The 25,228-nt window shown below is 31.5% G+C and overlaps 1 protein-coding gene across 5 annotated transcripts; it reads right to left on the reverse strand.

Annotated features, from left to right (window-relative positions):
* Nucleotides 1-2,570: 2,570 nt before the first annotated feature.
* Nucleotides 2,571-25,048, reverse strand: LOC125664067 (uncharacterized). Of its 5 annotated transcripts, none has more exons than XR_008799616.1 (9): nucleotides 24,801-24,836; nucleotides 24,587-24,668; nucleotides 20,394-23,829; nucleotides 16,965-17,115; nucleotides 16,311-16,883; nucleotides 16,058-16,090; nucleotides 15,851-15,932; nucleotides 2,767-3,538; nucleotides 2,571-2,688 (listed from the first exon to the last, which is right to left on the reverse strand). XR_008799616.1 is itself a non-coding variant. In XM_056152696.1 (9 exons), exons 4-9 carry the CDS (start codon nucleotides 20,775-20,777, stop codon nucleotides 3,295-3,297), a joined length of 1,467 nt encoding a protein of 488 aa, XP_056008671.1. In that variant the 5' UTR covers nucleotides 20,778-23,829; nucleotides 24,587-24,668; nucleotides 24,801-24,833; nucleotides 25,029-25,048; the 3' UTR covers nucleotides 2,571-3,294. The 5 variants fall into 5 exon arrangements, 4 of the variants coding, with proteins under 4 accessions (XP_056008671.1, XP_056008670.1, XP_056008673.1 ...); XM_056152696.1 differs by adding an exon at nucleotides 25,029-25,048 and having other exon boundaries at nucleotides 2,571-3,538; nucleotides 24,801-24,833; XM_056152695.1 differs by adding an exon at nucleotides 25,020-25,043 and having other exon boundaries at nucleotides 2,571-3,538; nucleotides 24,801-24,833.
* Nucleotides 25,049-25,228: the final 180 nt, after the last annotated feature.

A 25,228-nucleotide genomic window follows, 5' to 3' on the forward strand; every position in this document is an offset into this window, starting at 1 on the left:
ACCAGAGGCGGTATGCCTAGGAGGAGTAAGCATTCCCTGTCGACCGGTCACACCCGCCGTGAGCCCTATATCATGATCAGGTAAACGGATTTATCTGTAGTCAAAATTAGTGTGCCAAGAACGGCCTAACCATGCATATACACATCCATTTTATAATGTCAGCATTTATATTGGGTCTTATTTCAATTTTGGCAGTGACATCATGGATACGGGGTCTTTTTAATTTCTTCTTTAAGGATGAATGCTACACCAGAGATATTTGACACCAAAGAGTCGTCCACTTCTGCTTCACACTTAGATATTTTATTGAAAGTAGACATTAACGGCAAACTGACAACTCAACTGTATCACAAACGGGATGATTTCAGCTGCTCCATCTTCAACTTCCCATATTCATGTAGCAATATTCCATTATCACCTGCATATGGTGTTTATATATCTCACCCGATTCGATACACAAGAGCTTGTTCTGCGTATAGTCAGTTTTTAAATAGAGGCAAGCTACTGACAAACAAGGTGATGGTACAGGGGTTTCAACAGTCCCGATTTAAGTCAGCATTTTGCAAGTTATATTGTCGTTATAACGATCTAGTTCGTCAATACACAACCTACCATTGGGTTAAATGCTGTCTGACGTGTTTCATACCGATTGTTAGGCCGTTCTTCGCACACTGATTTTGACTACGGATAACTCCGTTTACCTGATCAGGATATAGGGCTCACGGCGGGTGTGACCGGTCGACAAGGGATGCTTACTCCTCCTAGGCACCTGATCCCACCTCTGGTGTGTCCACTGCAGAGATCCGTGTTTGCCCAACTATCTACAAATGTATTTTGTGTTGCTTATGACTTATGAGATTGATCACTGTTCGTTATCCTCACCTTTCATGTAGATGAAAAGTGGAGAATATGTACAATATTTTGAAGTCGAGAAATTTCAAATTTACTTTTCTTTTGTTTTAAAAAAGAAATGCAGTTTAAGTAGGAGGTAATCTGGAAAAATCTAACTCCCCTGCTAGACTCGAACATGCGACCTACAGTTTAGCAGTCGGTATGTTTTTCCTCTTTCTAGCAGTGGGTATGTTAACACACTGAGCTACTCGTCTAGGTATTTAAATGGAAAAAGAAAAAGTGAAATATTGCTGAGATGGATTTTTTCATCCATGTTTTAAAAGGAAGTTAGCCGTTATGACGATATAGAGTACCTCCTTAATATATTCATCTTGCATGTATTTCCTGAAACGATACTAATCTCAGTAGGTTTTCCTAAAAAAGAGTATATATTATTATCTTTCAAAGGAAAGATGTTATCATGCACTTCTTTTTCCTTTTTATTCTTTCTTTTTAAAACCTGAAACATGTCACTGCCATCGCACAACATACAGTGTATTTCAAACTTAATCACAGTTTCCATCATAAGTAGAAATGATTTCCTCGTCGTACATGTAGTTTCTTAACCCTATGTTTGAATGTAAACAGATTAAAGAATTTAAGCGGGTCAGTTTCACAGAACTTACAAACTATTAAAACTAATCTACAAAATCTTCTCAATTCAACTAATTCAGCACATCTTCTTTTAAACATTCTTAAGAAAAATCATTAGTTTAAACACCAAAGTTGCCATTGGGTTATAAGGTGGTTGTATATATACAGTATATATACATGTATATATATATATATATATATATATATATATATATATATAAAATATGAAAAGAAAACACAGAAATCCCCCGTAAAGCTTTAGCGCTTTCATTAATGAAAGCGCTAAAGCTTTACGGAGGATTTCTGTGTTTTCTTTTCATATTTTTTTTAAATATTAGTATCCGATTACTGAGACTCTATTTCAATTTTGGATATATATATATATATATATATATATATATATATATATATATATATATTTGTTGTATTTTCGCTCAATGCCTGTGTGGAATGCAATCTAATTAAAATTAGATCTTTGATCCCCTCATGCAATCGCTGAATTAGATCTTTGATCCGCTCATGCAATCGCTACAGAAAGCGATTGCATGAGCGGATCAAAGATCTAATTTTAATTAGATTGGTGTGGAATGCTAAATAAGAATGTAAGAAATATTATTTCAATCTTATCACGTGGAAAATTTGCAAATGTCTTTTTATCTCAAAAATTTCTATTCAATAAACGTTTCTCTATGACTTCGAGGCAGCGTCTATGATTTTCCAATTCCTAAAATGTACATGTGTGTTTAAATAATAAAGACATTACACAAATGTATGTGTATTCTTTGAATATACGGGAAAAAATTATAATGTGGGCATTTATTTTGGTTTTGGTATAAACCCACCCTGGATACGAGTCCTTTAAAAAAATCTTTAATATACATTAAATTTTTGACATACTCCTTCCTCTTGCATGTATTTCCTGAAATGATCGAGTTTAATATGTGGTAATAGAAACGTTAGATCTGATCAAGCGTCAAGACTGAACTGAACTAATCAGTCTTACCTGGATAAAGTCAAGAATGGAAAAGCTTTTTGTGAATTATCCTTGATCAGAAATATTTCTCTGAAGTTTTAAAGAAAAAATATTAACAAAAACAAATGCTAGCTTTAATTCTTTTAACATGTTTTCGAGAGAACAACCACATTAACCCTCCAACAAACAACATTCGAATTTTCCGCCGATGAAAAAGATCACGTGATCACCTGTCGTTGCTGTTCCATTAGAAATAATCACGTGATCACCTGTCGATGCTGTTCCATTAGAAATGAACACGTGATCACCTGTCGATGCTGTTCCATTAGAAATGATCACGTGATCACCTGTCGATGCTGTTCCATTAGAAATGTTTTCTCAGTTAAATACCACAACACGTTCTACATTCAGTTCATCAGGTGTTAGTGAAAATAAAGACAATGAAATGTTATTGGATGAGAAGACAGACTTCAGTATTGTACATCAGGTGTTAGTGAAAATAAAAACAATGAAATGTTATTGAGAAGACGGACTTCAGCATTGTACATCAGGTGTTAGTGAAAATAAAAACAATGAAATGTTATTGAGGAGACGGACTTCAGCATTGTACATCAGGTGTTAGTGAAAATAAAAACAATGAAATGTTACTGAGAAGACGGACTTCAGCATTGTACATCAGGTGTTAGTGAAAATAAAAACAATGAAATGTTATTGAGAAAACGGACTTCAGCATTGTACGAAAATCTGCATAAGTATTCCGCTCTCCTAATGAAAACAAAACCACACATTATTGTTTAAGTATCAATGTTGTATGTATTTGTGTCATCTATGACATTTTAACGCCTGGAAAAAGTGGTGTCGTAGGTTTTTTCACAGGTCTGGTACACGTTGAAATTGTCTTGATTGTTGTGTGGTCTACTGGCGAATGTACTGTCATAGACATTGTCAGGACGGTCTACGTACACGCCCTCCTCAGCCACTTTGAATTCGCTTGTAGAGAAATTTTCTAATGGAATAGAATGGTAGTGATTGGAAACGTTTTGGTCAATGTCGGGAGGAGGCGACGTTTTGTCCGAAGAACTGTACAAAATTAACAGATATACACTCAATATGTATCATTATTATTTTTGTAGCAGAAAATGATTTTTTGTCCAAAGAATTGAATAAAATAAACAAATATACATTCAAACTGTATTCTTATCATCTTTGTAGCCGATACCGACTTCTCCTCGATGAAAGGAAGATCTTACTTGTCACAAACGTATTTTTACACTGTTTATAGACTTTTTTAAAGTTTAATGACAGTGTAGAAAGGTATAGATACTAAATGTTTAATGACGGTGTAGAGAGGTATAAGTACTAATTGTTTAATGACAGTGTAGAGAGGTATAAATACTAAATGTTTAATGACAGTGTAGAGAGACATAAATACTAAATGTTTAATGACAGTGTAGAGAGATATAAATACTAAATGTTTATGACAGTGTAGAGAGGTATAAATACTAAATGTTTAATAACAGTGTAGAGAGGTATAAATACTAAATGTGTAATGACGGTGTAGAGAGACATAAATACGAAATGTGTAATGACGGTGTAGAGAGGTATAAATACTAAATGTTTAATGACAGTGTAGAGAGGTATAAATACTAAATGTTTAATGACAGTGTAGAGAGACATAAATACTAAATGTGTAATGACGGTGTAGAGAGGTATAAATACTAAATGTTTAATGACAGTGTAGAGAGGTATAATACTAAATGTTTAATGACAGTGTAGAGAGGTATAGATACTAAATGTTTAATAACAGTGTAAACAGATATAAATATTAAATGTTTAATGACAGTGTAGAGAGGTAGAGATACTAAATGTTTAATGACAGTGTAGAGAGGTATAATACTAAATGTTTAATGACAGTGTAGAGAGACATAAATACTAAATGTGTAATGACAGTGTAGAGAGGTATAAATACTAAGTGTTTAATAACAGTGTAGAGAGGTATAAATACTAAATGTTTAATAACAGTGTAGAGAGGTATAAATACTAAATGTTTAATGACAGTGTAGAGAGACATAAATACTAAATGTTTAATGACAGTGTCTAGAGGTTTAAATACTAAATGTTTAATGGTAATGTAGAGAGGTATAGATACTAAATGTTTAATGACAATGTAGAGAGGTATAAATACTAAATGTTTAATAACAGTGTAGAGAGACATAAATACTAAATGTTTAATGACAGTGTAGACAGATATAGATACTAAATGTTTAATGACAGTGTAGAGAGGTATAGATACTGAATGTTTAATGACAATGTAGAGAGGTATAAATACAAAATGTTTAATGACAGTGTCGAGAGGTATAAATACCAAATGTTCAATGACAGTGCAGACAGATATAAATACTAAATTTTTAATGACAGTGTCGAGAGGTATAAATACCAAATGTTTAATGTAAATGTAGAAAGGTATAAATAATAAATGTTTAATAACAGTGTAGACAGATATAAATACTAAATGTTTAATGACAGTGTAGAGAGGTATAAATACTAAATGTTTAATGACAGTGTAGAGAGACATAAATACTAAATGTTTAATGACAGTGTAGAGAGGTATAAACACTAAATGCTTAATGACAGTGTAGAGAGACATAAATACTAAATGTTTAATGACAGAGTAGAGAGGTATAAATACTAAATGTTTAATAACAGTGTAGAGAGGTATAAATACTAAATGTCTATGACAGTGTAGAGAGGTATAAATACTAAATGTTTATTGACAGTGTAGAGAGGTATAGATGCTAATTGTTTAATAACAGTGTAGAGAGGTATAAATACTAAATGTTTATGACAGTGTAGAGAGGTATAAATACTAAATGTTTAATGACAGTGTAGAGAGGTATAAATACTAAATGTTTAATGACAGTGTAGAGAGGTATAAGTACTAAATGTTTAATGACAGTGTAGACAGATATAAATACTAAATGTTTAATGACAGTGTAGAGAGACAAAAATACTAAATGTTTAATGACAGTGTAGAGAGGTATAAATACTAAATGTTTAATGACAGTGTAGAGAGACAAAAATACTAAATGTTTAATGACAGTGTCGAGAGATATAAATACTAAATGTTTAATGACAATGTAAAGAGGTATAAATACTAAATCTTTAATGACAGTGTAGAGAGGTATAAGTACTAAATGTTTAATGACAGTGTAGACAGATATAAATACTAAATGTTTAATAACAGTGTAGACAGATATAAATACTAAATGTTTAATAACAGTGTAGAGAGGTATAAATACTAAATGTTTAATAACAGTGTAGAGAGATATAAATACTAAATGTTTAATGACAGTGTAGAGAGGTATAAATACTAAATGTTTAATGACAGTTTAGAGAGGTATAGATACTAAATGTTTAATGGTTATGCAGAGAGGTATAAGTACTAAATGTTTAATGACAGTGTAGAGAGGTATAAGTACTAAATGTTTAATGACAGTGTAGAGAGGTATAAATACTAAATGTTTAATGACAGTGTAGAGAGACATAAATACTAAATGTTTAATGACAGTGTAGACAGATATAAATACTAAATATTTAATAACAGTGTAGAGAGGTATAGATACTAAATGTTTAATGACAGTGTAGAGAGGTATAACTACTAAATGTTTAATGACAGTGTAGAGAGGTATAATACTAAATGTTTAATAACAGTGTAGAGAGACATAAATACTAAATGTTTAATGACGGTGAAGAGAGGTATAAATACTAAATGTTTAATGACGGTGTAGAGAGGTATAGATACTAAATGTTTAATGACAGTGTAGAGAGGTATAAATACTAAATGTTTAATGACAGTGTAGAGAGGTGTAAATACTAAATGTTTAATAACAGTGTAGAGAGGTATAAGTACTAAATGTTTAATGACAGTGTAGACAGATATAAATACTAAATGTTTAATAACAGTGTAGACAGATATAAATACTAAATGTTTAATAACAGTGTAGAGAGGTATAAATACTAAATGTTTAATAACAGTGTAGAGAGGTATAAGTACTAAATGTTTAATAACAGTGTAGAGAGGTATAAATACTAAATGTTTAATGACAGTGTAAACAGATATAAATACTAAATGTTTAATGACAGTGTAGAGAGGTATAAATACTAAATGTTTAATGACAGTGTAGAGAGATATAAATACTAAATGTTTAATAACAGTGTAGAGAGGTATAGATACTAAATGTTTAATGACAGTGTAGACAGATATAAATACTAAATGTTTAATGACAGTGTAGACAGATATAAATACTAAATGTTTAATGATAGTGTAGAGAGATATAAATACTAAATGTTTAATAACAGTGTAGACAGATATAAATACTAAATGTTTAATGACAGTGTAGACAGATATAAATACTAAATGTTTAATGATAGTGTAGAGAGACAAAAATACTAAATGTTTAATGATAGTGTAGAGAGATATAAATACTAAATGTGTAATAACAGTGTAGAGAGGTATAAATACTAAATGTTTAATGACAGTGTAGACAGATATAAATACTAAATGTTTAATGACAGTGTAGAGAGATATAGGTACTAAATGTTTATGACAGTGTAGAGAGGTATAAATACTAAATGTTTAATGACAGTGTAGAGAGGTATAATACTAAATGTTTAATAACAGTGTAGAGAGGTATAGATACTAAATGTTTAATGACAGTGTAGACAGATATAAATACTAAATGTTTAATGACAGTGTAGAGAGGTATAGATGCTAATTGTTTAATGACAGTGTAGAGAGGTATAAATACTAAATGTTTAATGACAGTGTAGAGAGGTTTAAATACTAAATGTTTAATGATAGTGTAGAGAGGTATAGATACTAAATGTTTAATGACAGTGTAGAGAGGTATAAATACCAAATGTTTAATGACAGTGTAGACAGGTATAAATACTAAATGTTTAATGACAGTGTAGAGAGGTATAGATACTAAATGTTTAATGACAGTGTAGAGAGGTTTAAATACTGAATGTTTAATGACAGTGTAGAGAGATATAAATACTAAATGTTTAATGACAGTGTAGAGAGGTATAGATGCTAATTGTTTAATGACAGTGTAGAGAGGTATAAATACTAAATGTTTAATGACAGTGTAGAGAGATATAAATACTAAATGTTTAATGACAGTGTAGACAGATATAAATACTAAATGTTTAATGACAGTGTAGAGAGGTATAGGTACTAAATGTTTATGACAGTGTAGAGAGGTATAGGTACTAAATGTTTAATGACAGTGTAGAGAGGTATAAATAATAAATGTTTAATGACAGTGTAGAGAGATATAAATACTAAATGTTTAATGACAGTGTAGAGAGGTATAGGTACTAAATGTTTAATAACAGTGTAGAGAGGTATAAATACTAAATGTTTAATGACAGTGTAGAGAGGTATAAATACTAAATGTTTAATAATAGTGTAGAGAGGTATAAATACTAAATGTTTAATAACAGTGTAGAGAGGTATAAATACTAAATGTGTGATGACGGTGTAGAGAGACATAAATACTACATGTGTAATGACGGTGTAGAGAGGTATAAATACTAAATGTTTAATGACAGTGTAGAGAGGTATAAATACTAAATGTTTAATGACAGTGTAGAGAGACATAAATACTAAATGTGTAATGACGGTGTAGAGAGGTATAAATACTAAATGTTTAATGACAGTGTAGAGAGGTATAATACTAAATGTTTAATGACAGTGTCGAGAGGTTTAAATACTAAATGTTTAATAACAGTGTAGAGAGACATAAATACTAAATGTTTAATGACAGTGTAGACAGATATAGATACTAAATGTTTAATGACAGTGTAGAGAGGTATAGATACTGAATGTTTAATGACAATGTAGAGAGGTATAAATACCAAATGTTCAATGACAGTGCAGACAGATATAAATACTAAATTTTTAATGACAGTGTCGAGAGGTATAAATACCAAATGTTTAATGTAAATGTAGAAAGGTATAAATAATAAATGTTTAATAACAGTGTAGACAGATATAAATACTAAATGTTTAATGACGGTGTAGAGAGACATAAATACTAAATGTTTAATGACAGTGGAGAGAGGTATAAATACTAAATGTTTAATAACAGTGTAGAGAGGTATAAATACTAAATGTTTAATGACAGTGTAGAGAGGTATAAATACTAAATGTTTAATGACAGTGTAGAGAGACATAAATACTAAATGTTTAATGACAGTGTAGAGAGGTATAAACACTAAATGCTTAATGACAGTGTAGAGAGACATAAATACTAAATGTTTAATGACAGAGTAGAGAGGTATAAATACTAAATGTTTAATAACAGTGTAGAGAGGTATAAATACTAAATGTTTATGACAGTGTAGAGAGGTATAAATACTAAATGTTTAATGACAGTGTAGAGAGGTATAGATGCTAATTGTTTAATAACAGTGTAGAGAGGTATAAATACTAAATGTTTATGACAGTGTAGAGAGGTATAAATACTAAATGTTTAATGACAGTGTAGAGAGGTATACATACTAAATGTTTAATGACAGTGTAGACAGATATAAATACTAAATGTTTAATGACAGTGTAGAGAGACAAAAATACTAAATGTTTAATGATAGTGTAGAGAGGTATAAATACTAAATGTTTAATGACAGTGTAGAGAGACAAAAATACTAAATGTTTAATGACAGTGTAGAGAGATATAAATACTAAATGTTTAATGACAGTGTAGAGAGGTATAAATACTAAATGTTTAATGACAGTGTAGAGAGACAAAAATACTAAATGTTTAATGACAGTGTAGAGAGGTATAAGTACTAAATGTTTAATGACAGTGTAGACAGATATAAATACTAAATGTTTAATAACAGTGTAGACAGATATAAATACTAAATGTTTAATAACAGTGTAGAGAGGTATAAATACTAAATGTTTAATAACAGTGTAGAGAGATATAAATACTAAATGTTTAATGACAGTGTAGAGAGGTATAAATACTAAATGTTTAATATCAGTGTACAGAGGTATAGATACTAAATGTTTAATGACAGTGTAGAGAGGTATAATACTAAATGTTTAATGACAGTGTAGAGAGGTATAGATACTAAATGTTTAATGACAGTGTAGAGAGGTATAAATACTAAATGTTTAATGACAGTGTAGAGAGGTATAGATACTAAATGTTTAATGGTAATGTAGAGAGGTATAAGTACTAAATGTTTAATGACAGTGTAGAGAGGTATAAGTACTAAATGTTTAATGACAGTGTAGAGAGGTATAAATACTAAATGTTTAATGACAGTGTAGAGAGACATAAATACTAAATGTTTAATGACAGTGTAGACAGATATAAATACTAAATGTTTAATAACAGTGTAGAGAGGTATAGATACTAAATGTTTAATGACAGTGTAGAGAGGTATAAATACTAAATGTTTAATGACAGTGTAGAGAGGTATAAATACTAAATGTTTAATAATAGTGTAGAGAGGTATAAATACTAAATGTTTAATAACAGTGTAGAGAGGTATAAATACTAAATGTGTGATGACGGTGTAGAGAGACATAAATACTACATGTGTAATGACGGTGTAGAGAGGTATAAATACTAAATGTTTAATGACAGTGTAGAGAGGTATAAATACTAAATGTTTAATGACAGTGTAGAGAGACATAAATACTAAATGTGTAATGACGGTGTAGAGAGGTATAAATACTAAATGTTTAATGACAGTGTAGAGAGGTATAATACTAAATGTTTAATGACAGTGTCGAGAGGTTTAAATACTAAATGTTTAATAACAGTGTAGAGAGACATAAATACTAAATGTTTAATGACAGTGTAGACAGATATAGATACTAAATGTTTAATGACAGTGTAGAGAGGTATAGATACTGAATGTTTAATGACAATGTAGAGAGGTATAAATACCAAATGTTCAATGACAGTGCAGACAGATATAAATACTAAATTTTTAATGACAGTGTCGAGAGGTATAAATACCAAATGTTTAATGTAAATGTAGAAAGGTATAAATAATAAATGTTTAATAACAGTGTAGACAGATATAAATACTAAATGTTTAATGACGGTGTAGAGAGACATAAATACTAAATGTTTAATGACAGTGGAGAGAGGTATAAATACTAAATGTTTAATAACAGTGTAGAGAGGTATAAATACTAAATGTTTAATGACAGTGTAGAGAGGTATAAATACTAAATGTTTAATGACAGTGTAGAGAGACATAAATACTAAATGTTTAATGACAGTGTAGAGAAGTATAAACACTAAATGCTTAATGACAGTGTAGAGAGACATAAATACTAAATGTTTAATGACAGAGTAGAGAGGTATAAATACTAAATGTTTAATAACAGTGTAGAGAGGTATAAATACTAAATGTTTATGACAGTGTAGAGAGGTATAAATACTAAATGTTTAATGACAGTGTAGAGAGGTATAGATGCTAATTGTTTAATAACAGTGTAGAGAGGTATAAATACTAAATGTTTATGACAGTGTAGAGAGGTATAAATACTAAATGTTTAATGACAGTGTAGAGAGGTATACATACTAAATGTTTAATGACAGTGTAGACAGATATAAATACTAAATGTTTAATGACAGTGTAGAGAGACAAAAATACTAAATGTTTAATGATAGTGTAGAGAGGTATAAATACTAAATGTTTAATGACAGTGTAGAGAGACAAAAATACTAAATGTTTAATGACAGTGTAGAGAGATATAAATACTAAATGTTTAATGACAGTGTAGAGAGGTATAAATACTAAATGTTTAATGACAGTGTAGAGAGACAAAAATACTAAATGTTTAATGACAGTGTAGAGAGGTATAAGTACTAAATGTTTAATGACAGTGTAGACAGATATAAATACTAAATGTTTAATAACAGTGTAGACAGATATAAATACTAAATGTTTAATAACAGTGTAGAGAGGTATAAATACTAAATGTTTAATAACAGTGTAGAGAGATATAAATACTAAATGTTTAATGACAGTGTAGAGAGGTATAAATACTAAATGTTTAATATCAGTGTACAGAGGTATAGATACTAAATGTTTAATGACAGTGTAGAGAGGTATAATACTAAATGTTTAATGACAGTGTAGAGAGGTATAGATACTAAATGTTTAATGACAGTGTAGAGAGGTATAAATACTAAATGTTTAATGACAGTGTAGAGAGGTATAGATACTAAATGTTTAATGGTAATGTAGAGAGGTATAAGTACTAAATGTTTAATGACAGTGTAGAGAGGTATAAGTACTAAATGTTTAATGACAGTGTAGAGAGGTATAAATACTAAATGTTTAATGACAGTGTAGAGAGACATAAATACTAAATGTTTAATGACAGTGTAGACAGATATAAATACTAAATGTTTAATAACAGTGTAGAGAGGTATAGATACTAAATGTTTAATGACAGTGTAGAGAGGTATAAATACTAAATGCTTAATGACAGTGTAGAGAGGTATAATACTAAATGTTTAATAACAGTGTAGAGAGACATAAATACTAAATGTTTAATGACGGTGAAGAGAGGTATAAATACTAAATGTTTAATGACGGTGTAGAGAGGTATAGATACTAAATGTTTAATGACAGTGTAGAGAGGTATAAATACTAAATGTTTAATGACAGTGTAGAGAGGTGTAAATACTAAATGTTTAATAACAGTGTAGAGAGGTATAAGTACTAAATGTTTAATAACAGTGTAGAAAGGTATAGATACTAAATGTTTAATGAAAGTGTAGAGAGGTATAAATACTAAATGTTTAATAACAGTGTAGAGAGGTATAAATACCAAATGTTTAATAACAGTGTAGAGAGGTATAGATACTAAATGTTTAATGACAGTGTAGAGAGGTATAAAACTAAATGTTTAATGACAGTGTAGAGAGGTATAGATACTACATGTTTAATGACAGTGTAGAGAGGTATAAATACCAAATGTTTAATGACAGTGTAAACAGATATAAATACTAAATGTTTAATGACAGTGTAGAGAGGTAGAGATACTAAATGTTTAATGACAGTAGAGAAGTATAAATACTATATGTTTAATGACAGTGTAGAGAGGTATAAATACTAAATGTTTAATGACAGTGTAGAGAGATATAAATACTAAATGTTTAATGAAAATGTAGAGAGGTATAAATACTAAATGTTTAATAACAGTGTAGACAGATATAAATACTAAATGTTTCATGACGGTGTAGAGAGGTATAAATACTAAATGTTTAATAACAGTGTAGAGAGGTATAAATACTAAATGTTTAATGACAGTGTAAACAGATATAAATACTAAATGTTTAATGACAGTGTAGAGAGGTATAGATACTAAATGTTTAATGACAGTGTAGAGAAGTATAAGTACTAAATGTTTATGACAGTGTAGAGAGGTATAAATACTAAATGCTTAATGACAGTAAGGAAGTATAAATACTAAATGTTTAATGACAGTGTAGAGAGGTATAAATACTAAATGTTTAATGACAGTGTAGACAGATATAAATACTAAATGTGTAATGACAGTGTAGAGAGGTATAGATACTATATGTTTAATGACAGTGAAGAAAGATATAAATACTAAATGTTTAATGACAGTGTAGAGAGGTATAAATACTAAATGTTTAATGACAGTGTAGACAGATATAAATACTAAATGTGTAATGACAGTGTAGAGAGATATAAATAATAAATGTTTAATGACAGTGTAGAGAGGTATAGATACTAAATGTTTAATGACGGTGTAGAGAGGTATAGATATTAAATGTTTAATGACAGTGTAGAGAGGTATAAATACTAAATGTTTAATGACAGTGTAGAGAGGTATAAATACTAAATGTTTAATGACAGTGTAGAGAGACATAAATACTAAATGTTTAATGACAGTGTAGAGAGGTATAAACACTAAATGCTTAATGACAGTGTAGAGAGACATAAATACTAAATGTTTAATGACAGAGTAGAGAGGTATAAATACTAAATGTTTAATAACAGTGTAGAGAGGTATAAATACTAAATGTTTATGACAGTGTAGAGAGGTATAAGTACTAAATGTTTAATGACGGTGTAGAGAGGTATAAGTACTAAATGTTTAATGACAGTGTAGACAGATATAAATACTAAATGTTTAATGACAGTGTAGACAGATATAAATACTAAATGTTTAATAACAGTGTAGAGAGATATAGATACTAAATGTTTAATGACAGTGTAGAGAGATATAAATACTAAATGTTTAATGACGGTGTAGAGAGGTATAAATACTAAATGTTTAATGACGGTGTAGAGAGGTTTAAATACTAAATGTTTAATGGTAATGTAGAGAGGTATAAGTACTAAATGTTTAATAACAGTGTAGAGAGGTATAAATACTAAATGTTTAATGACAGTGTAGAGAGACATAAATACTAAATGTTTAATGACAGTGTAGACAGATATAAATACTAAATGTTTAATGACAGTGTAGACAGATATAAATACTAAATGTTTAATGACAGTGTAGAGAGGTATAAGTACTAAATGTTTAATAACAGTGTAGAGAGGTATAAATACTAAATGTCTAATGACAGTGTAAACAGATATAAATACTAAATGTTTAATGACGGTGTAGAGAGGTATAAGTACTAAATGTTTAATGACGGTGTAGAGAGGTATAAGTACTAAATGTTTAATGACAGTGTAGACAGATATAAATACTAAATGTTTAATGACAGTGTAGACAGATATAGATACTAAATGTTTAATGACAGTGTAGAGAGATATAAATGCTAAATGTTTAATGACAGTGTAAACAGATATAAATACTAAATGTTTAATGACGGTGTAGAGAGGTATAAGTACTAAATGTTTAATGACGGTGTAGAGAGGTATAAGTACTAAATGTTTAATGACAGTGTAGACAGATATAAATACTAAATGTTTAATGACAGTGTAGACAGATATAGATACTAAATGTTTAATGACAGTGTAGAGAGATATAAATGCTAAATGTTTAATAACAGTGTAGAGAGGTATAAGTACTAAATGTTTAATAACAGTGTAGAGAGGTATAAATACTAAATGTTTAATGACAGTGTAAACAGATATAAATACTAAATGTTTAATGACAGTGTAGAGAGGTATAAGTACTAAATGTTTAATGACAGTGTAGAGAGGTATAAGTACTAAATGTTTAATGACAGTGTAGAGAGGTATAAATACTAAATGTTTAATGACAGTGTAGAGAGGTATAAATAATAAATGTTTAATGACAGTGTAGACAGATATAAATACTAAATGTTTAATGACAGTGTAGAGAGGTATAAATACTAAATCTTTAATAACAGTGTAGAGAGGTATAAGTACTAAATGTTTAATAACAGTGTAAACAGATATAAATACTAAATGTTTAATGACAGTGTAGAGAGGTATAAATACTAAATGTTTAATGACAGTGTAGAGAGGTATAAATACTAAATGTTTAATAACAGTGTAGAGAGGTATAAATACTAAATGTTTAATGACAGTGTAAACAGATATAAATACTAAATGTTTAATGACAGTGTAGAGAGGTATAAATACTAAATGTTTAATGACAGTGTAGAGAGATATAAATACTAAATGTTTAATAACAGTGTAGAGAGGTATAAATACTAAATGTTTAATGACGGTGTATTTCTACACTGTCCAGAAATGCTAAATGTTTAATAGCAGTGCATATTTAAAATGTCTATAAACGGCTAAATGTTTAATGACTTCATATTTCTATAATATTTAGAAACACTAAATGTTAGATGTTCAATTTGATTTTGTATGGATAAGAATGAAAAACAACTCATAGAAGTATTAACGACCGAGGGGAATATGATTTTTCATGAGTAAATAAATCCTCATATCCCCCGAACATTCAAACAATAAAATGTTTATTATACCGAAACAAAGCAAGACTACAAAATCGTAATTGTAATTAAAAAGATTTAGATAGCGCCCTATCAACATTAGTTCTCTAAAGCGATTTACATATATGTGAAATAAAAGATAATATAGAGAGTCTCGGATCTAATAGTAGTTACGAGGTCAAATAAATAAGAATATAAAAAGCAATAAAAATGACCAATTACACGAACAACAATGAATTGTGTAATTTTCGGGACGACCTGTCCTTTCTTCAGGACGATAAAATATTTACATTGAAAAGAAAACTAGATAGAAAAGGAAAATAACACTAAATACTACAAAGGCTAATAACAAACAAAATGTCAGATATGTATCTATATATTAAACCAACTAAAACTAAGAACTTGTTATATGAATATCCTTCATGAAGAATTCTACCTTGCTTGCAATCGCTTCATCACACAAATTCCCGCCGTTACAAGTATGACCTCAGCAACACATATGCCGATTATGAAGGAAACTGTCAAATAGATTAATGGAAAATTAATCAAGCGCAATATTTCTTTTCTAGTTGTTATCTAATCTAAAAGAAATATATAGATCTCTGAATAATACAGCGTTGAAGAAAATAATAACGAAATTTACCTAATTGACCAACTGTGAATCTTGACGAAATAACTGTAATAAAACAAATATTGCTGAAACCATGCCTTTCAAAGTAAAATTATTGAAATATTCTAAAAATGGCATTTCCAAGTATGCTGATTCAATGTTTTAGAACATTCCAACAGATCAGTTAGAAATAGAATAATCCCGATATGGAGTTTGTTTCATTAAGCGAGTTGATAATTTTGTTTCTTATTACGAGTTCTATTGCAAGTAAATGCTGTGTTTCTACCTGATTGTTCCTCGACAGAGACCGCTGTTGATGAATTAATGATGGTGTCGTTGAACACTTGTGTGACCAGTAACACATTTCCTGATGCATTAATTGCAGTTGTTACTTGTGATATCGTTCGCGATACCGGTATTTTTGTTGTTCTGGTTATCTTGGTTTTTTCTGCCTTACTCGTTATTGCTGGAGTCGTTGTCATTGTTGTATTCGAAGTTGTTGTTTTTGTTGTAGCCGGAGTTGTTGTCGTTGATGTAGTCGGAGTTGTTGTCGTTGTTGTAGTCGGAGTTGTTGTTGTTGCTGTTGTCGAAGTTGTAGAAGGTATTGTTAAAGTCGGTGTTGTTGTAGTTGTTGTCTTTGATGTTGTTGTAGTCGGAGTTGTTGTCGTTGTTGTAGTCGGAGTTGTTGTTGTTGCTGTAGTGGTTGTCTTTGATGTTGTTGTAGTCGGAGTTGCTAACTTGCTAGTGGAAATTGTTGTTCTTCCTGTAGACAGAGTTGTCGTCTTTTGCATCCGTGACGAAGTCAGTATTTTTAATGTTGAAGACATTATTCTTTTTGTTGGAGGTGGTGGTGAAATAACTTAAAAGAATAATGGAATTAATATCAAGGGATATCGCTGTGCATGTATGATAACTCTAAATGTAAAGACAATAAACATACCTGTCCAAGAAAGACGAAATCCTTTCGCAGTCAACGTGTGGTCAGATACAAATGATATTTCAATTTTGCTACCTCTTGCCATCCTCTTTTCGCTTTGCATTGCACCACACCTTTTAAACACAGTAAAACAGCAAGGATCAACTTCTTGAATCTGAAAAATATACCAAAAGATCATCGCTGTGTAAAAGATGTACAATAATGTTTGGAGATGTGGGTCCCGTGGGGGATCCGGGTTAGAATAGATCCTCAGTAACCCTTGTTTGCCGTAAAAGGCGACTAAATGAGACTGTCTTTCAGATTAGACCACCAAAAACACGGAACGCTAAAAACTGAGGTCTCGTGTCACAGCAGGTGTGGCACAATATGGATCCTACCTGCTCAAATGCCATAGGCGCTTCGCGGCTGATTTAAGGCTTTCCCCATAAATACCACTGCTGTACATAAATGTACTTTACCGCACTGGCACATTACATGACGCCACAATTAAAAATACATCATGACGAAGGTCATGACGTACATATGCAAGGTGAAGATAACGAACAATGATCAATCTCATAACTCCTACAAGCAATACAAAATAGATAGTTGGGCAAACACGGACCCCTGGACACACCAGAGGTGGGATCAGGTGCCTAGGAGGAGTAAGCATCCCCTGTTGACCGGTCACACCCGCCGTGAGCCCCATATCCTGATCAGGTAAACGGAGTTATCCGCAGTCAAAATCAGTGTGCCAAGAACGGCTTAACAATCGGTATGAAACACGTCAGACAGCATATCTACAGTCCTTTTGCAGTTGAAAATGTAAAAATATTTTTTCGTTATTTACCACCGCTGTCAAACGATCAACTGCAAACGTGTCACAATGAAAAATACATCATGACGAAGGTCATGACGTACATATCTACAGTCCTTTTGCAGTTGGAAATGTCAAAATATTTTTTTCGTTATTTAGTGCCGCTGTTAAAGAATAAACTGCAAACGTGTAGAAGTTTCTGTCAAATGGGTTATATTGATTATCTTTGATGTTGAAATAGTTTAAATTTCGTCTTTATGTAACATACATGCTAAAGTAATATCCATATTATATTGTGATCTTGATATCTCCCCTAATCTGCACGTATAGTGACTTTCACAATTGACTCATTTGCATAAACAGGGTTTCTGTACATAAAAAAAATTCATCATCGGCACGACACCCCGATGTTTTTGAGTGAAAGATGTTTGATTTATGTGACATGTGAACTTCAGTGCTAAAGGAAAGTTAGAGGAGCAAGTTGTGGTTTCAACAGAACACATGTTTTTCAGGCTAGATTCAACTTCTGATATGCAAAAATCGCTGCATCTTCCATATTCAATGCAAAAATTAGACATGTTACAAGTCACGATAAACTTGCTCCCAACACTTTTCAAATTAAGAAATTTTTAAAATATGCTTTGAAGTTATATTAATTTTGACTTGCATTGATATCTGGATATCATGACAATTGAACGATTTATACATACACGGTACGGTTTTTATCTCGACATTTGATCACGTGATACACAGCTAATGTAGAGACTGTCGGTCTGGGGAAAAATGTATGGGAGGTCAATGTGCATTTAATGATACACACACACACACACACACACACATATATATATATATATATATATATATATATATATACAAAGCACTAAAATGACCAACGACACGAACAACGAGATTGTCAAATTTTCGGGACGCCCCGTCCCTTCTTCAGGACAAACGAAAAGAATTACATAATGTGGTCAATATCAACAGAGCATAATAACAAAAACTACATATAAATACATCTAGCACTACAACTACACTAATCTACAAACGTATTTACAACGCAGACTACATGTTTTTGGTCTTTAGGCTTGCCAATCAATGTTAAAAGTGGAGCGAATTAGGACATGCCTTATTCGTCCAAAGAGCTGATCCAAAATGTCCGAAAAGAAAAACAATAAACTTAATTAATCTCAAGTGGAACGAGTTAACCCAATTACGTTAACAAATAGTAAAGCTAACTCGTACCCAGAGAGATTCTATTTTAACCATGCATAATTTATAAAAGATAATAATAAGTAACAAATACAAAAATATAAATAAATAAAAAATAAATAAATAAATGAAAATAAGCTATGTAAACGAAGTAAGAAATGAACAAAGTTTGAGAGAAAGATAATGTAAACAACAACTTTGAATACTGTAAATGTATTACTTCTATTTAGCGCCTTTGGCGGAACGCAGCTTCCGCTAAATCAAGTACATCGCTAAATGCCATCCGTAAATCTAGATGTTTAAAGTAATTCAGGAATGCGCTAAATCAAATCTGCGCTAACTTCTTGAAAAAACGATTTCCGCCAAATATCGTACACGCCAAATATAATACGTTTACAGTAAGTTAACAAAATGGACCAACTCCAAACAAAAACAAAGAATAAGCAACCCAGGAAATTGAATCAACATCAGACATTCCCGTGCTGATCATGTCTAGGGTAGATGTGCAAAAAACATAGAATCACGGAAACTGATAAATGGGTTTTACATGTAAGCAATCGGTTATGAAGTTCAAAGTGATTAAAAGGGATGGGCTGATTGTAAACAGAATTGAAAAGACAAAAATGTGTTCAAAAATGGTCATAGTACCACTGTTAGGGACATGATCAGACGAGTAGGTCTAGATGAAGCTTAAAATCTAGTAAGGGTTTAGCCCGTATTCATCCTGGGTACGAGTTAGCTTTACTATTTGTCAACGTAATTGGGTTAACTCGTTCCACTTGAGATTAATTAAGTTTATTGTTTTTCTTTTCGAACATTTTGGATCAGCTCTTTGGACGAATAAGGCATGTCCTAATTCGCTCCACTTTTAACATTGATTGGCAAGCCTAAAGACCAAAAACATGTAGTCTGCGTTGTAAATACGTTTGTAGATTAGTGTAGTTGTAGTGCTAGATGTATTTATATGTAGTTTTTGTTATTATGCTCTGTTGATATTGACCACATTATGTAATTCTTTTCGTTTGTCCCGAAAATTTGACAATCTCGTTGTTCGTGTCGTTGGTCATTTTAGTGCTTTGTATATTTTTTTGTATTTGACCTTGTATCCATGTTGTGGATCCGACACTCTGAGGTATCGGGTGTTGTTGGAACTTTAGTGCTTATATATATATATATATATATATATATATATATATATATATATATTGTATAAAAGGGTTGTGTTTCCAGAATTTGTCATAAATTGATCTGTTCATTAATGCTTTTTCTATGGCCCTACTTAACACAACTGCGAATTAGCATAGGCCTAAATTTTGCAGTCCTTCACAGGCAATGGTGACGTTTCCATATCAGTGAAATATTCTCGAGAGGGACGTTAAACAATATACAATCAATCAATAGATCATCATTTAGATTCAATTCACCTTTAAATAGTCGTCACAGGGATTCCATTCTTTGATATCCATGTCGATGACAGTAATTGTCACATTCGATTGAGGATGTCCCGTTCTAATTAACCACGTGCAATTTACATTGTTTGGATAGGTCGCAGGGAAATCAGGTGATGTAATCTGTCCGCTCTTTTCGTCCAGATATCCCATGAAAACATCTCGTGTTGATCCATAACCTAAAAAGTCAATAATGCTTAGGATTGTATCTATGATTTCTTTTTCCATTGGTATATGTGTAATATTCTCGAGAGGGACGTTAAACAATATTGAATCAATCATTGATATATGATCAGTATTAATATTGCAATTCTTACCCAAGCTCCCCACCAGCGTTAGAATGGTTTTCATAAGGTACATCTTGCCTGAGGACTGAATGCGATTAACAATGCTTACAGGGAAGTTTCCTGCGGAAGTGTTTGTTTTGAAGTGTTTCAAAAATGATGGTACGTAGTCTGATATAAATATACTAACATAACTGTTAAAGCTTTACATTGTGTTGATTAATGAATAGATATAAATAAGATAAGCCTTAACTCTATCTCTCTCTCTCTCTCTCTCTCTCTCTCTCTTTGAAAGATGAAGATAACGAACAGTGATCAATCGCATAACTCAAAATACAAAATAGAAAGATGGGCAAACAGTTTTTAAAAGAAAAAGTGAAATATTGCTGAGATTGATTTTTTCATCCATGTTTTAAAAGGAAGTTAGCCGTTATGACGATATAGAGTACCTCCTTAATATATTCATCTTGCATGTATTTCCTGAAACGATAATAATCTCAGTATGCTTTCTTAAAAAAGAGTATATATTATTATCTTTCAAAGGAAAGATGTTATCATGCACTTCTTTTCCCTTTTTATTCTTTTTTTTTTTTTAAACCTGAAACATGTCACTTCTATCGCACAACATACAGTGTATTTCAAACTTAATCACAGTTTCCATCATAAGTAGAAATGCTTTCCTCGTTGTACATGTAGTTTCTTAATCCTATGTTTGAATGTAAACAGATTAAAGAATTTAAGCGGATCAATTTCACGGAACTTACAAACTATTAAAACTAATCTACAAAATCTTCTCAATTCAACTAATTCAGTACATCTTCTTTTAAACATTCTTAAGAAAAATCATTAGTTTAAACACCAAAGTTGCCATTGGGTTATAAGGTGGTTGTATATATACAGTATATATATATATATATATTTAAAAAATATGAAAAGAAAACACAGAAATCCTCCGTAAAGCTTTAGCGCTTTCATTAAATTAAATTAATTTAGCTATCCAAAAAGCTAACATAGACATTGTTGCCTTGTTCTATATTATGAAAAATTGTCTCTTGTAAATTAAACGACGCGGTTAAACAACCTAGATATTTTTGAAAACCTTGTTGTTGAGCATTTGGGAAATGTTTTGATACAAGAGTTGAATTTGAGATACGAGATAGAATTATTTTCTCAAGTATTTTAAAAAAGCAGGGCAAAAGAGATATAGGCCTATAACTGTTGCATGCGGCTTTCGATTTGTCTCCACCTTTATATAATGGAACTATTAAGCCGCGCTTCCATTCATGGGGAATATTACCGCAGGCTATGACTGCATTGAACATTTTTAGAAGACAGAGGGTAAGAATTTTACCTCCGTGAATAATATGTTCATTTGTTAGTGAATCATGGCCAGGTGCTTTCCGTAACTTTAGATTATTTATAATTGGTGTAAGTTCTTCCAATTCTATATTATCACCCGGTAAGTCACTAACATCAACCTCACATTATTTTATAATGTTGTTAATATTATTCTCAACTTCGTATTTAAAGTTAGAATCAAAATGTTCCTCTTCTAAAGGACTATAAATTTTTTCAAAATGAGAAGCAAAGACTTCCGCTACACTATTTGGGTCATTTTGAATCTGACCATTGTTGTCTTTTATTTCGGGATAAATTCTAGAGGCTCGGGGTTTTCTGCGTTTGGCTAATTTCCAAAATAGACGTATGTCACATTCTGACGCATTGTCGAGGTCACGGTAGACCTTACACATGTGTTTTTCATGTTCTTCATTTAGAGCGTTTCAAAACAGTCGCTTTGCTCTTTTATAATTTCGATATGATGTAAAGTTCATACCGCGAGGACGTCCTTCAGATATCCATACACGACGCTTAGAACGTTCAATAGTGTGAAGTTCTTTAACGACTTTTGTCCATTCCGGACGAGTAAAAGGATTGAATGACGTAAATGGGATTGATTCCCTGGCACATCTGTGGAGAGTATTCGAAATAGTACGGATATACTCGCCCAGGTCTGTATTGTTATTTATGTTAGATTCTAACAGGTGCTCTAGGGCGTTATCAACTTTCTGTCTGTATTCTACGACAGCCTCGGGTGCAGCTTTGTGCCACGCCGGTAATTGTGATTGGGTGTACCTAAGATTATGTGTAGCTATATTGAAATCCATAGCTGCTATGATAGGTAAATGGTCAGAAGTTGTAGAAAACGTACCTTCCGGAATAATTCTATAACTTTGCAAATTTTCTAAGACATACTTGTCAAAAAGAATATATTAATCTAAGGTTGTAAATTTTTGAACAAAAGAAAACTTCTCACCTTCTACGACAAAGTCAGTATTCTGAATGCATAAATTATGCTTTGAAACTAAATTTAGCAATAAATTTGATTTGCGTGCGTTTGTATTGCAGAAATCAACAATTGTAGTTCCATATATTTAAAGAAATAATTTTTTTCATTGCGCGATTTTTCTCATTTCCTCTTCTTCTTTTCTCTTAATTTTTGTACCCCTGATTAGGAAATTTTGTGTAATTTGTAGAAATAACCAAGTGTATACAAAGGAACTATTTGCTGTTGGTAGCTGAGGCTACTTCCTGAGGTGCACTCCGGCTGTTTACATACATGTGAAAAACACGTGGATTTGAGGGTAGTCTTGTTTGCGGGTAATTTATTTTCGAAAATGCCGCGTAGGGTGTTGTTTTTCTGGTGTCGACAGACGAGATAGGTAACATAGAACGTTTCTGACTGCGTTATTCGGCATCAATTCTGTAAACTGATTTTTAATGATTTTTTTCCTCTATAGTAATATATAGTGAAAAAAATTACCGGTGTGATACCTTAATACCCCACCACGATCTACATTCAGTTCATCAGGTGTTAGTGAAAATAAAAACAATGAAATGTTATTGGATGAGAAGACAGACTTCAGCATTGTACGAAAATCTGCATAATTACTCCGCTCTCCTAATGAAAATAAAACCACACAGTATTGTTTAAGTATCAATGTTGTATGTATTTGTGTCATCTATGACATTTTAACGCCTGGAAAAAGTGGTGTCGTAGGTTTTTTCACAGGTCTGGTACACGTGCGTTCTGGTCAATGTCGGGAGGAGGCGACGTTTTGTCCGAAGAACTGTACAAAATGAACAAATATACACTCGAATTGTATTATCATCATTTCTGTAACAGATAACTCCCACTCCTTGATGAATGGAAAACCTTTCTTGTCGACAGTGTATTTCTACAATGTCTATAAATACTAAATGTTTAATGACAGATGTATTTCTACATGTACAATGTCTATAAACACTAAATGTCTAATGGCAGTGTAGATAGTCTATCAACATTAATGTTTTAATGACGGTGTATTTTTATATTTTCTATAAACACTAAATGCTCAACACAGCGCTAACGATAGTTTTAAACCGCTCAAGCGCCGGTATCATTGGTATCAATCTGATGGTGTGTGGATAAGAATGAAATATATATCATAAATACATTCGAACACACACACACACACACACACACACACACACACACACACACACACACACGTTTTCAAGAACCCCATGAACCTGATTTAGTATTTCAGGGACATGATATTCACCACATCGTCCTCCTCCCACTTTCTCTCATGTTCCCTCTACTTCGGATCTCCCTCAATTCCCCCGCCTTTTTATCTTTGCTCTTCTCTTCCCTTTCCCCGTCTATTGTCTCTCTCCTCCTCCTTTTACCCATGGTTATAGATGTTTGTCCTGATTCTTACAATGTTTTGAATGTATACATGTATGCTAGCTTTCTATGTATTCAAAGAATATGCGAGTGCAATCCAAACTAAAGTAAGAACTTGTTATATAAATACATCTTATGATGAAGTCTATGAAGTCTACCTTGCTTGCAACCGCTTCCTCACACAAATTGCGGCGGTTACCAGTATGAGCTCAACAACACATATGCCGATTATCAGGGAAACTGTAACGACATTGTTGGAAAATTCATCAAGATCAATATTTCCTTTAAAATTTGCTAACTGTCATAGTCCTTGTTGTTATCTAATATAAAAGAAATAGGTAGTAGTAGATGAATACAATGAAGTAAACTTACCTATTTGACCAACTGTGAATTCTGACGAAATAACTGTAACGAATATTATTAAAACCATGAAAGGAAAATTATTGAAAAATTCTAAAACTTTCATTCTTATAATGTTATGTGATATAATATTCCAGCAGATCAGTTAGAAATAGAATAATCCCGGTATGGAGTTCGTTTCAATAAGCGAGTTGATAATTTTATTTCTTATTACAAGTATTGTGTTTCGACCTGATTTACCATTGATAGAGACCGTTGTTGATGAATTAATAATGGTGTGGGTTAACATCTTTGTGACTAGTAGCGGATTTATTGTTGCATTGATTACAGTTGTTACTTGTGATGACGTCCGTGATACTGATATTTTTGGCTTGATTGGTACTGCCTGGTTTGTTGTTGTAGTCGGAGTTGTTTTCCTTGTTGTTGTTGTTGTTGTTGGA

Source organism: Ostrea edulis, chromosome 1, assembly GCF_947568905.1.
Source record: "Ostrea edulis chromosome 1, xbOstEdul1.1, whole genome shotgun sequence".
NCBI classification, from domain to species: domain Eukaryota; kingdom Metazoa; phylum Mollusca; class Bivalvia; order Ostreida; family Ostreidae; genus Ostrea; species Ostrea edulis.